Source organism: Arabidopsis thaliana, chromosome 2 (assembly GCF_000001735.4).
Source record: "Arabidopsis thaliana chromosome 2, partial sequence".
Lineage (NCBI taxonomy): Eukaryota > Viridiplantae > Streptophyta > Magnoliopsida > Brassicales > Brassicaceae > Arabidopsis > Arabidopsis thaliana.
The window spans coordinates 3,244,364-3,256,367 of NC_003071.7; the positions used below are offsets into that span (position 1 = coordinate 3,244,364).

Sequence of the window (12,004 nt, forward strand, 5' to 3'; positions counted from 1 at the left end):
TATCTCGCATTGCCCAATCTGAATGCTAAAGGCTCGTAACCCCCTAAAAGGAAACTCACCACCAAAAGAAAAAGGTAGGTTAACTAACGAAACTCAAAACTACATTTTAATTCTTGCTCACCGATAATCCTTTATAAAAAATATTATACAGCTGTATACAGGATTATTGGTATAGCTGTCCACTAGCCGAAAATCGGACACCAAATTATTGTAGACTGACGACCTGTCCTTAATAGAACCGATCTGACTCTCTGAACAATCGGAATTTCGTACTTCTGTCGGATCCTCCCTATCTCCTGATCGAGCTTGTGTAGGTAGATGTTGCCTGGTAGGGCCGATAGTAGTACACTGTGTGGGACGGAGTAAGGGCCCCTCTCAACTCCTACGAGTCGTCCGGCGGAAAAGACTTTCTGAATGGAGTAAAAGAACTTGGGATCGTCGATCTCTTCCTTCAAAATTTGGATGAGTCGATGTCGGTCGATGGTGTGAAAACACTTCCTGATGTCGAATTCTAAAAACCAGCGAGAGATTCCCCACTCTTCTTTGATCCGTCTTAGGACCGAGTGGCAGCCTTGACCCGAGCGGAAATGCGATGTGTCTGGAAACTCGGGATCGTAAATGGATTCGAGTACCATTCTGATCGCCTCTTTCATGATCTTTTCTATAGGTAGAACTACTGTGAGCGGTCTAAACTTCAACCCTTCTTTCTTTCTTCATATTGTAAAGGGGGGAAAAGCTCGTTTTTTGCTCCCCTTTTTTATAATCAAAGGCCCCCTCCTGCCGTCGTTTCAGTGACTCATAGGGCTTCCCTCAGTTCAGTCTTTTTGGTTCTTGAAAATGGTCGCCACCTCTCCTCTTCTTTCAGTCGATGGGGTTCCTCTCCTTTTAGTCGAGTAATCAATACCTCTCCCAGGACCGGAATGATTATCCCTGCCCGATGGGTCTACATCCATCCCTGAATGTCGTCGGGTACTGTTCACTTCCCCGCCATTCTTGTAACCGTCACCTGTAATCCGCGCGGGTGTGTCCGCACCCCCCTGAGTGGACGAGAAAGAAAGGATTTCTCGGAGCAACCCCCCAGGTTCCAGACCCAGGAGTCAACTTTCCCGTATGAGCATTCGGTACATGTATCAGTCCGTGGGAAGAGGTGAAAGGGTCACCACTACTGAGGATCTCCCCCCCCCCCTAATCTTAGATAGGTCGTCTGAGGGTTCGCCGCGGTTCATTGCTGTGCTTACACACAAGGCTACCCTTCTCCGAAAGCTACGCGGGACCACCTACCACTAGTCTTCGGCCGGAGGGGTTTATTGCACAAAAACGGCCGGGACGCAGGCTCCCGAAGAGGGAAGCCCAACGAATGTCAGATGCAAAGTTCCGCACCTCATTAAGATCATATTGGCATACTCTCCCAAAAAAAAAAGAGCAGACCCCATTGAAGACGAGAGTAAGGTACAACAAGGCCATTTCTGTCCACCGCCCTTCTCACGGAACCGTACGTGGACGTTACCGCTCATACAGCTCCCAGCCAGCAAGCACAGTTAGCCTTCCTCTACAAGAAATGGAAATGTGGATGAATCGAATGAAATCGAGGAATTCGGTTTTTCTTTTCAGACATGATAAGTAAGAGCATCCCTTTCACAAAAACCTACGGATCCCCCTCCTATCCTGCCACTTCAGCACCTTGTGATCTTTGAGAAGATCATTACGAGCCCTTTCCTAGAATGTTTTTGTAGATTCCGAAAATTCCAGAGTGGATCAGGACGAGAATGAATCCGGGAATCCAGGGCATACTCATCCTGGAGCTTCCGCTCTCCTCTGGGAAGGGCTTTTTTATGGATAGAGAGATGAGTCGAGGGATTGATTACTCGACTAAAAGGAGAGGGTAGCCTCCCGTTTGACCGATTTCTCGGAGTCGGAAGAAGATCTCTCATCTGATGACCCTGAACAAGAAGGAGCTGCTCTCGATGTGAGATCAGCAGCAAAAGAAAGAAGAAAAGGGCCATGATGATGATCCTATGTTCGTTTTCGCCCTGCCCCTATGATGCGCTCCTAGCTCGCAGAGCATAAGTCAGCGCAAAGGAGAGATACATCCTTTAAGACTGTGAAGAGAATCCTTGGTTTGACCTACGGACTACGTGGGAAATACGAGATCTAGGCAAGCCGCTACATGTTCTCCCCCTTGCCCTTGAACGATAGAAGAACTACTTATCTTCTCTTAGATAGCAGTCGATCGGTTCTATGATCTATGGTCAATCAATAGGCCCACGGATCTATTCTTCTATACGATAAATTGCCATCTCGTAGCACCACAGCCTGGGGGTAAGACTAGAAGAGGAGATTTGCTTGGTCTTCTGTGCGGAATCTGCTTCCTAATCAGTGTAGCTCTTGGGTCAGCTCACAGCTAGGACGTCATCAGTTCTAAAGGATTCCTCACTAGGGAGACTCTCTCCTTATGGGCAAGGGAGGCAGATTTTGATGGGGAGAAGGATTCGGAATATAGTTACATAAGTCCCCTTCCCTCTCCTCAATATAGTTTCACTCGAGTCACGTCAGTACCTCTCCTTTTAGTCGCTCGTCGAGACCTCATCAACTAGTTAATACCTCCGGACCTCTCCTTTATCAGTCGAGTTTGTGTTCACAACCTCTCGAGAAACAAGTTCGAGAGTTACGTACTTTCAATGCTCTCTCTATTCCTTGCTAATCAAGGCCTGCAAGGGAACTGGCTACGACTATAGGCGGGACGACATGCTTTTAGCTTCCCTGAAATAGGCGACTTGCTCGCTTTGGCAGGAAGTATTTTTTTTGAAGAATTGAACAAAAAAAACTGAAATTTCTGTAAATCATTAAAACGGGACTTTCTTTAAAGAAAAATGGTCTCTCAAGACGGTACCTTCCATCAAGAAGGTCCTATCCATCGTCTGGCAAAGAGACGCCCAAGATTTATAGCAAGTTTTGACTTGAGCGCTGCCACCGATCGGTGGCCCGTTCCAGTCATATATGAGCTTATGGCGTGCCTTTTCGGTCAAACGATGGCATCGTGCATTGTCAATGGTGCCTTAGCACTCAACTCATGCTCTTTGAAGTCCGTTACTGGACGGCATGACGAAGTTGTGTTTGTTGCAGGTCAACCTTTGGGTTATTACGGCTCCTGGGCTCTATTCGCGTTGTCCCACCATGCTATTGTGTGGTTGGCAGCATTACGAGCATATCCTCATCAGACGAGACCATTTCTCGACTACGCTTTGTTAGGTGATGACATCGTCATTGCCGATCGTAGTGTGGCTAAGGAGTACCGTTCTCTACTTGATGCTTTGCAAGTAGATATATCTGATGCCAAGTCTATTGTATCTGAGACGGGTTGTCTTGAGTTCGCCAAGCGGTTCTGGGTTAAGATAATGTCGAAGGACTTATCCCCAGTATCTGCGAAAGCTGTGCTTGAGAGCTACTTCCTCGTTGGTACTCAGCAGTTGGCCTATAAGTACAAGTTAAGTCCTAAGACTTGTTTAAGGTTAAATAAAGCTGGATACCGCGTGCTAGGACAAATGGACACTACACTAAGGCCCTATCCCGGCGTTTTAGTCGGATTCAGGCGTTATCTAGTAAGCTTTTAGTCGGTCCTGATCGGTTACCACTCGAGTGGTGGATTGGAAGAGGATTACCTCTCAGTCCCTATCTTCGTGGTGTGTTAATTGCAAGGATTCGGGATGGGATGAAGCTTAAGCAGCTCACGCCCCCTCCCTTGGAGATGTTCCTTTGTGGAGAGCCAGAAGCACATATCGCAGAAAACACCGCTTATAGACATTGTATGAACAATGGTGTGAGTACGTGGTATGGTTTGACTTCGTTCCTCGTCGTGCCCCTTCCCACCTAGGAAGAGATACTAACCCGCAGCTGCACTTGGTGCAATCACAGCAGAAAACCCTTCTCCTAGACATTCCTCGGGGGCAGACCACACCACCTCGGAAACAAACAAACAGCACATGCAGCAACAGAGACAGGCGTTCATCGCTCACTTACCTGCATACATCATGACAACTTGTTCCCATCTCACCATGCAGAGGCGCGTAGCGAGTAACAATCCGGTCCATGTGCTGGCTTGGCATGGAAGGCAACCCTTTCTTTTTCGCAGCGCTACGCGCCTCCACATTCAGTGAAGAGATCCCGGACAGGGAAGTCAGAAGGGCAGTTACTCTTCGGACCTAGCGGCCCTGCTTTAGCTGCACTTGGTGGTTCCCCGCTCGGGATTTTATACTGGATTTTTCTTTTAGGGTTAGTGCAAGGTTGGCTTGTGCGAAGTCGACAGGGGTGGTTGAGAAACACGTTTTATTGGGATGGGGCAGCAGGCAATGGATACCGTTCCCCCACCAGAGCCTGCAGTTGGTAGGCCAAATCCCTCTGTCCAAGTGATTGAGTTGAAGCTTTTCAGAGAAAGGGTAATTTCTGAGTGAATCAAGAGAAGATGCTCTAAATGACCAGAATTAGGCGCCCTATCGCTACTTTGTTATCTAAGGTCCCACATCGATCACAAGGTTTTTTTTTCAACGTCTTTGATTATTTACTTTCACTTGCACTACTATGCTATGCTACCACGGGGAAGTTCTAAATGGCGAAAGAGAATCCTTTCAGTCCAGGCACTCAGTGCAGTCCAGACGCTCAGGAGAAGACGGAGGTTAGGAATGCTGATTGGAACCAATACGATTGCCCAGAGGAGCTTTATAGGTATCCAGAGTCCCGCACAAGGAGCAGTTGAGACAGATGCGGAAGAAGGTGCGGCCGAGACGGTTGATAGAGATGATCCGGCAGGCGGAGAGTTTGATTGCGACAGTCCAGCCTTTCATACGAGAAATGGCGGTGACCGTTTGCCCTAAACAAATATCTCAAGATGTAACACATATGCCTTCTCGTAGAGCACTCCCAGAAGCTACCCTGAAGCCTGATCGTGCTTGGAAAAGGCATTTCATTGACCGAACCCGACCCATCCCACCGAGAGTGCGAACTGCTCTTTATTCGCTTCATAGCTGGGCTTTGCATTGGAACCTCTGATTGAGCCCGCGGAGTCGCCTTACTGCTTGAGTGAGTAAGCCATTCAAGATTGTTGAGCTTGGCTCACTTCAGCTTCAGAGCTCTGGCTATTGCTTGCTTAGAGGAGGAAGCAGGCGTGTGGTGCTTCCCGCAATGAAGTGTCTTCCCTTAGATTCCTCTTTATACTCAAGAAGATTAGAAAAACACTCTGTGGAACTGCAAGTGGCGTATTGGAGACTGCACAGCAAGTGGCGTAGTGGAGTGAGCGAGCATCTTATTTGCCCGGATGGAATAGAGGTTTATCCTATTCTCTGTAAACAGAAAAGGAAGTTGTGCTCAATGACTGGAATAAGCTAGTACCATAGATTATTAGCTATGGACTACTCCTTAAGCTAGAGGAGACTTGTTTGTCTGGGATAAATTGTCATTCTAGACCCGATTGGAAAGATTGAATTGAAAGCAAGAACATAGACCTGACGAGAAAGACCCACATTTTGAATATTAACTTATGATAATCAAAGGGAGTCGTGGTTACGGGTAAGGTTAGGAAGGGCGGGAAGGACTTCCTTACTAGAAGAGGATGGTAAGCCATATGTGAAGCTGAGGCAAAGACATTTTATCTTGAAGATTTAGCGGAAATCAAAGTCTAAAGTGCCTTACTGTGCGAAAACGCATATTTTACTCTCTGGCCAAGTCTGGAGATAGACCAGGAAAGACATCTTCAAACCTGCCCGCTGACACTAGTACTGAAGACTTACTTGAAAGTGGTACTGGCTAGTGGACTGATGGAGCTGGAGAACGGAATAGACATCCATTAGTTCCCGAAGAAGGCAGGTTTGAGCAAGGAGGCTCAAGAGTAGCTTTTCCTCTTCCTCCCTTTCATAACACTCCTTCCCCGTCTTACTAGGCGTTAGGTCCTCCATTGCATTCTATTCTCCGGAGCCTACCAACTTGCCCACCTCTTAATCTCCGCCCGTTAACATATAAAAAATCAGACTCTTGTAGATTCGCCTCTTTCTTTCCGACTCGCTTCACGACTCTTTTAGTCTCGTTACGCTTAATAATCAAAATAAGCGGAAGCCAACTCTTGAAAATCTCAGGTTTACACTGCTAGATCAAATTCATACTGAAATGCATTACCCTACCTATCTAAAAAAAAGAGGGCCCTGGGGAGCATGCCACCCTCAACCCACAAACTCCCATTCTCCTCAGTCTCCCAGTATTGGAGACCTACTTACTACATCTCGACCGGGGGCCTCTCCAGTCTTTGCTTAACAACTTTTCTATAGAAGGATTCAATCCAGCCGCAGGTTCCCCTACGGCTACCTTGTTACGACTTCACCCCAGTCGAAGATCCCAGCACGGTATGCCTCAGTCGACGTAATGCCGGGCATTCACCTGATGGTTCCCCAAGCCCCTGAGCTCATCAATGAACGGATTCCACCTTTCACAGCGAGCTGTTCCGAAGTTGCGCCTGAGCACAGTGAAATGCCTCTTACGGTCATCTATAGCGTGCTCCCAGTCGTCATGTAGAGCCAACTGGAGAGCACGCTTGACATCCTCTGGATCCCCGAGAGTTACTCCACGTTGATGCAAGAGAATTTGGGCTTTCCGTACCATGGCCGCCTCCAAATTCGCGCAGGCGCTCGTGATAGTCTCTACCTCGGCAGAGATGCGGTCGTGCTCTTGTGCCCGAGCCTCCCTTTCCCAAGCCTGCTCCTCAGGAATCGGTTGATTGACCGACGAGGAGGTACGCCCGGAACTGGCCGAATCTTCGACCATATCGGATGTATACGTGAACCACTCAGACGAGGCCCCGTCTTGGTGATTCACTATCCCCCCCGATGAACCGGTAACTGAAAATGTGCCCATAAAGACAGTAAATACATCCGCGGAGAATTTACCAAAACCCGCCAAGATATGGCTACGTAGAAGAACGAGAAAGAGGGAGATTTGACAAACAAGGGCTAGATAGCACCATTGTGTCATCCTCTTTCCTAAATACTGCTTTAAGGATCTAAATAGGCAAATTGAAAAAACCAATAGAATCAAGAAGATTATAAGATTGAAACGGGAAACGCTTTCTGATCCTAGAAAACGTCCGAAAAAACCTGCTACGGAACTACTGAGCATGGACAAAAATACGATAAGTAGATACATAATTTAATTTCGAGTGTGATCAAAAACCTAAAATCAGACAATTACAGAGCGGCCAGTGATTGAGTGATAGATTTCTCGACGTCCGGAGAACGCTCGACCGAAGAAATGAGTAACTAACAAGGAAGATTTTGTTCCCCAACTTGCTTGATTAACGGGCATTTTCGGGGACTAGCCCGCTTCTTCATTAAAAAAGAGGGCGATTGCCCGGTCCTTGGAATCATTTTAGATCGTATCCCCAAGCCTGCCTCCACTTTCTTATGTGAAAGAGGTGCTTGCTTTATGAGACTGAATGGAAACCTTCTTTCTTCGATCAGAATACGAATAAGATCAAAAAGGCCATCATTGGGGCAAACAATGCAATAGCTTCGGTTAGAGCAAAGCCCAAAATGGCATAACCAAATGATTGTTTAGCCAATGATGGATTTCGCGCCACAGAATGAATCAAAGAACTGAATACGTTTCCAATACCGATAGCAGCTCCCGCTGAAGCAATTGTAGCAGCTCCGGCACCTATTGATTTTGCACCTTCTAACATCTCGGGTTGAGAATTATACTCACGCTTTGTCATTCACTTATCTTATATCTTATTGATTCCTCGTCGATTCTTACCCTCGTTCCTTTGATCTTGGACATCTCACTTGGAATGCATTCTTTGCGATCTTATACCCACGGAGTGGTAGACTGAAGACCAACTGAATCTCGACAAAGAGAAGTACAAGCAAGTAGATCATTCGACGTCAGAGGGAATGACTCGTAGCTAGGGTCCCATCTCTCTTCGATTATTCAATTTGATCCGTCTTCGTCTTCTCTTATGAAATTGATAGTTTGTGAGATCGATTACTCATAAATGCTGCCCTTCTCTTATATACGAGAGCACCAGATACACCATGGATGGATACATACGATTTCACTTATCCCAAAAGTAAAGATCTTATTCGTATTCTGATCGAGGAAAGAAGGCGAGCTAGTTCAACTCAATGACAACCTCTAGGGCCAAGCCTATGGAAAGCTTTTCCAATCTCCTTCCGCATTCTTTCCTTTAATATGCTTGTATCACATACCAATAAGACATAGGAGGATCCGATAGATTTCAATCACATACCAATAAGACATAGGAGTTCGTTCCGAACAGATAAGATGTTAGTTGGCTATCAATCTTCTTTAGCACGAGTCGATCCCTATTCTTCTATAGTTGGTGAGAACTATGACTTGAACCTGCTCCTTACTTCAATCTTCTTTTCAATTCAGATATGGATGGTAAAGTCCATTCAGATATAGATGGTAAAGGAAGATCAAGTTACTCGGCTAGACCATTATCCAAAGAATGGAAAGCTAAAGCAAGTCAAAGAATCAGTCCCATAATTGAATGGCATCGTCCTTTCTTTCCCCCATGAATTGCTTTCTCTCGTACTCATGCGATCCCGTCCGACCCCTTTCTACTTGAACTCCTGGTTTTGATGCTGTGACTTCCCCCATGAATTGCTTTTTCTTCTTTTCTTGCTTTCCTGCGTTGCGTACAACTCCTTCTCTTATTAGAGGGCTCTCACGGCTCCTATGGTTGAGGAGCGTTGGGCCCATTCTAAGTTGGAGCGACTCTCCGGAAGAATTCCTTTGAAGAAAGATCCAAGCACTCAACTTGATTGGAGAAGTTAGCGAAAGAGTCTCGAGAGCAAGGCGTTGAGCGGATCGACTTTTGCTTTCCCCTAATAATCTGAAGGGAACGGGTGAGAATGAAGTTCAGGCTAACCACAGCTCCTTTCGTTTCAGTGGGGGTTGCAGTCTAATGAGAAATGAGGGTTGATCATCGATCTGTAGCGAATCTTTTCTGCCAATTGACTTTCTTGTCCTTCGCCCTCTAAGCCATTGGTTAAGTTGGTGAGTCTAAGTCTAAAGAGTAGGGGCGTAGCGAATTGACTATTGTGATCTCTTTAGCTTGAAATAGGCGCTGGAGTCTGTCTGAGTATGTAAAAGATGTGGTGGATAGGATAAGAAAGAAACCTTCTACATCAGCTAATTCTTCTTCCACGAGGGACTCAAATAAAGGAGGATCGGTTTCTTTCCCGTTCATCGTATCATAGGATTGGGGGTCTCTTCCTGTCCTGAAGAAGCAGCTCTTTGCCTTTCTGCTTCAAAGAAAGAGGGGGAATGAGCAGATCAAGCCTTTCCCTTCATGCACTAGATGGATCACTTACAATGACCAATACTCCTCGTGAGAATCTAAGGCGCTTAAGGAAGCATCTCGAATCGGGCGTGAAAAAGATCCATCTTTGATTTATTTCACACAATTTCGCAATGTCAACTTGCTCGATGTAGGCTTGCTCCCATATTCTCCACGGTTTAAGGCAAGATTGGTGGGAAAGGGATATTCTCGCATCGATTACAATGAAATATTCTCTGTAGCCGACATATGTTCCAGTTCGCCAATAGTATCCATCGTTCACAGCTTCTGCCCCTTTTTTGGGGGGCACCCAGCAGTTTACTGTTAAGGACACTATCGACTTACTGTGATATGTCTACAGTCAAAAGCTAGTACTTTATGGGTAGCATCTTTAGGGACTCAGAGATCAGGAAAACTTGATAGAAAGCCCTAGCTCTAACTTGATAGAATGCCCCAGCAATGGCCATCGGAGAGGTCCAACGTAATTTATTACTCTTATAAAAGAGGGAACTCGACTGAAAGGAGAGAAGATAAATTCCATTTACAGGCTTTCTACCAATGACCGGAGACCAGAAAGGGGAATAGAAGAGATAAGCCTTGAGCGGTCAGACCAATTACGATCGATTCGCTAAACATTCAAGATTCTCGAGATGAACTGCTAAAAGAAGGAAGGGCGATAGAGAGAGGTTTTTCACTTTCAACTAAGCTAAGGAGATTCGGGATGGGAACCCGCACTCTTTTGACTGAGAGGCGTAGGAGATAGGGAGTTCCCCGTAATCCGAAATATGATTTAGTACAGAGGCCGGCCGACCCCAAAGTCCTCCAAGTACTCACTCCTTTCAACGTCCCAAGGGGCATTAAAGACATAGAGATCTTGGAACCAAGGTGTCCTCCTATGGAAGGAATAAGACCTTGAAACAAGACCCCCAAAAAAGGGTCTTTATGGGACCTTTGTCAAGGTCGTTCGCTCTGGGCTTTGGGTTCAACGGGTCGCTTTGAAAATAAATAGTCTCATCACATCTAAGGTGCAAAGATTGACCTCGATGCATGTCAAATTTTGAATGCCTCATGACCTATGGTTCGGTCGTGGAAAACCACCAAAGGGTGGTTGGTTGAGATCTTAAGGAAGAAATACCGACCCAAAGATCTGGCATGTGTCCTTGAGTCCTCTTCTGCCACGTGTCGCAGGGCAGCAAACCTATAAAAAGGGATCGTATCCGAGAAAGTACTCCTGCTAGCACTGAGTGTCTTCTTTCCACTAGGCTGAAATACGGCTGATTTCTCACCCGTGCGCACGCATCTCGCTTCTGGCTCCCTGACCGATACGACCTTTCTGGGTTTGTTAACATCCTTCCTTCTCCTTTTGGGTATTTGCTATCTTGTGGTCCCTGATTCTTAGGCTGACCACGTGGTCCTCTTGCGACGTCTGTTGGGAGGTAGCATCCAAGGTCCGAAAGGCCTTTATTCCGACCCGACTTGCGGATCCGGGTTTGGGAGAACCTCCTTCGCCGCCGGTGAGTTTTCTACATCAGTCTGGTTTTGCTTCGGACAAAGCTCTATCCGGTGGCCATATTCCCCACACTCAAAAACATATAAGATGCAAGCCTTCGTATTCGACCCTCTGGATGTCATCATTAAGACAAAACTGGGAACTCTTTTTGAATTTGAAATCTACCTCCACACACACACGTGCATATAGACCCCTAGATGAATCCACTGTGCATAGATCAGCCCGGACTGCTTTGACCAGTTTCTTTTCTTCCCAAAAAAATCTGGTTCATTAACAAATTGAATCGTGATCACTGGGGACGTCTCCTCTCGTTTGACTCGAGTTGCCTTTAAGTCTCCTAATCACATGGATATAGGTGGGTTAATTGTTCTTCCTTTCGGATGAGCTAATTGAATCAGATGAAGATATGAGATCAGTTCAGTCTCATTCCGTAAAGCCAAAGACGACATTCCATTAAAGATAGAGTGGGTCGACCTTTCAACCAGGACGGTTGGGTGCGCTAAAGCAAAGGCGTCTTATCAAGGGCCTGCCGCTCCCCTCTTTAGTTGTGACAAGGGAGTGTGCTTATGATTCTACTTTGTTGCTAGACCAGGTCTTAAAACGCAATTATGACTAGGTCGGGACTGACGGGGCTCGAACCCGCAGCTTCCGCCTTGACAGGGCGGTGCTCTGACCGATTGAACTACAATCCCAGTTTTAAAATTATTCTTCTTGTCAACCTTCTTCTCATACGAAATTTCAAAAGAAAGAAGTAGAGTCGTTGGACCAACAACCGCCAGGATAAAATCTGTGTGAGCGGGGCAAAGACACCTGTTTGTTTTCCGAGCGAGAAAGAGATAAATTGGAGATTGTGTAATATTACATCCAATCTTCCTTGAGAGCTGGAAAAATTCCATGAAGAAGAGCTCAAAGTATTCGTTCCCAGTCGGATTCTCTAATTAAGATATAGCAGTCAACCATCAAGAAATCATCAACTATTTCACCGGGGATGAGCTCTATGGCTATTCTATTAAGTAAGGATCAACTTAGGCCTTAGGCTTAAGCTAGAACTGCTCCTTCTATCACATCGGATTCTAGTAAAGAGATGGGCCTTCTCGTCTGATCTCTGCATCAACAGGAATGCGGGAAAAGCTTCTTCTCGCCCCAGAGTCCCT

The 12,004-nt window shown here is 46.2% G+C and overlaps 6 protein-coding genes, 1 long non-coding RNA gene, 1 other non-coding gene and 2 pseudogenes across 10 annotated transcripts; 2 read left to right on the plus strand and 8 right to left on the minus strand.

Annotated features, from left to right (window-relative positions):
• Nucleotides 1-221: 221 nt before the first annotated feature.
• Nucleotides 222-1,182, minus strand: AT2G07747 (annotated as a pseudogene). Its single transcript has one exon.
• On the plus strand, nt 960-1,840 carry AT2G07655 (uncharacterized protein; the record flags this gene model as incomplete). Its single annotated transcript, NM_001335336.1, has 3 exons — nt 960-1,121; nt 1,196-1,620; nt 1,750-1,840. The coding sequence occupies 3 exons, from the start codon at nt 960-962 to the stop codon at nt 1,838-1,840; spliced, it is 678 nt and encodes a 225-aa protein (NP_001325332.1).
• Nucleotides 1,656-2,538, minus strand: AT2G07776 (uncharacterized protein). Its single transcript, NM_201708.2, has one exon. It carries the CDS (start codon nt 2,001-2,003, stop codon nt 1,674-1,676), a length of 330 nt encoding a protein of 109 aa, NP_973437.1. The 5' UTR covers nt 2,004-2,538; the 3' UTR covers nt 1,656-1,673.
• Nucleotides 2,539-2,639: 101 nt separating this feature from the next.
• Nucleotides 2,640-4,994, plus strand: AT2G07749 (Mitovirus RNA-dependent RNA polymerase; the record flags this gene model as incomplete). Its single annotated transcript, NM_147269.5, has 1 exon — nt 2,871-4,994. The coding sequence occupies one exon, from the start codon at nt 2,871-2,873 to the stop codon at nt 3,609-3,611; it is 741 nt and encodes a 246-aa protein (NP_671802.2). The 3' UTR covers nt 3,612-4,994.
• On the minus strand, nt 3,630-3,846 carry AT2G05145. The gene has a single exon (NR_140067.1). It is a non-coding gene; the product is annotated as an other RNA (long non-coding RNA).
• AT2G07812 lies at nt 4,714-5,031 on the minus strand (annotated as a pseudogene). The gene has a single exon.
• Nucleotide 5,032: 1 nt separating this feature from the next.
• Nucleotides 5,033-7,182, minus strand: AT2G07777 (ATP synthase 9 mitochondrial; the record flags this gene model as incomplete). The annotated part of the gene is made up of 1 exon (NM_201709.2): nt 5,033-7,182. The coding sequence occupies one exon, from the start codon at nt 7,180-7,182 to the stop codon at nt 6,394-6,396; it is 789 nt and encodes a 262-aa protein (NP_973438.1). The 3' UTR covers nt 5,033-6,393.
• Nucleotides 7,183-7,202: 20 nt separating this feature from the next.
• AT2G07671 (ATP synthase subunit C family protein) lies at nt 7,203-7,978 on the minus strand. The gene has a single exon (NM_126728.3). It carries the CDS (start codon nt 7,748-7,750, stop codon nt 7,493-7,495), a length of 258 nt encoding a protein of 85 aa, NP_178769.2. The 5' UTR covers nt 7,751-7,978; the 3' UTR covers nt 7,203-7,492.
• A 2,022-nt stretch (nt 7,979-10,000) lies between these two features.
• On the minus strand, nt 10,001-11,452 carry AT2G07779 (uncharacterized protein). Its single transcript, NM_001335351.1, has one exon. The coding sequence runs from the start codon at nt 10,687-10,689 to the stop codon at nt 10,414-10,416; it is 276 nt and encodes a 91-aa protein (NP_001318206.1). The 5' UTR covers nt 10,690-11,452; the 3' UTR covers nt 10,001-10,413.
• A 16-nt stretch (nt 11,453-11,468) lies between these two features.
• AT2G07743 lies at nt 11,469-11,542 on the minus strand. The gene has a single exon. It is a non-coding gene; the product is annotated as a tRNA-Asp (tRNA).
• Nucleotides 11,543-12,004: the final 462 nt, after the last annotated feature.

What these genes read in the sequence shown, in the direction of transcription:
- AT2G07776 (NM_201708.2), bottom strand. Translation starts at nt 2,003, where the DNA reads ATGGCCCTTTTCTTCTTTCTTTTGCTGCTGATCTCACATCGAGAGCAG.
- AT2G07671 (NM_126728.3), bottom strand. Translation starts at nt 7,750, where the DNA reads ATGACAAAGCGTGAGTATAATTCTCAACCCGAGATGTTAGAAGGTGCA.
- AT2G07779 (NM_001335351.1), bottom strand. Translation starts at nt 10,689, where the DNA reads ATGTTAACAAACCCAGAAAGGTCGTATCGGTCAGGGAGCCAGAAGCGA.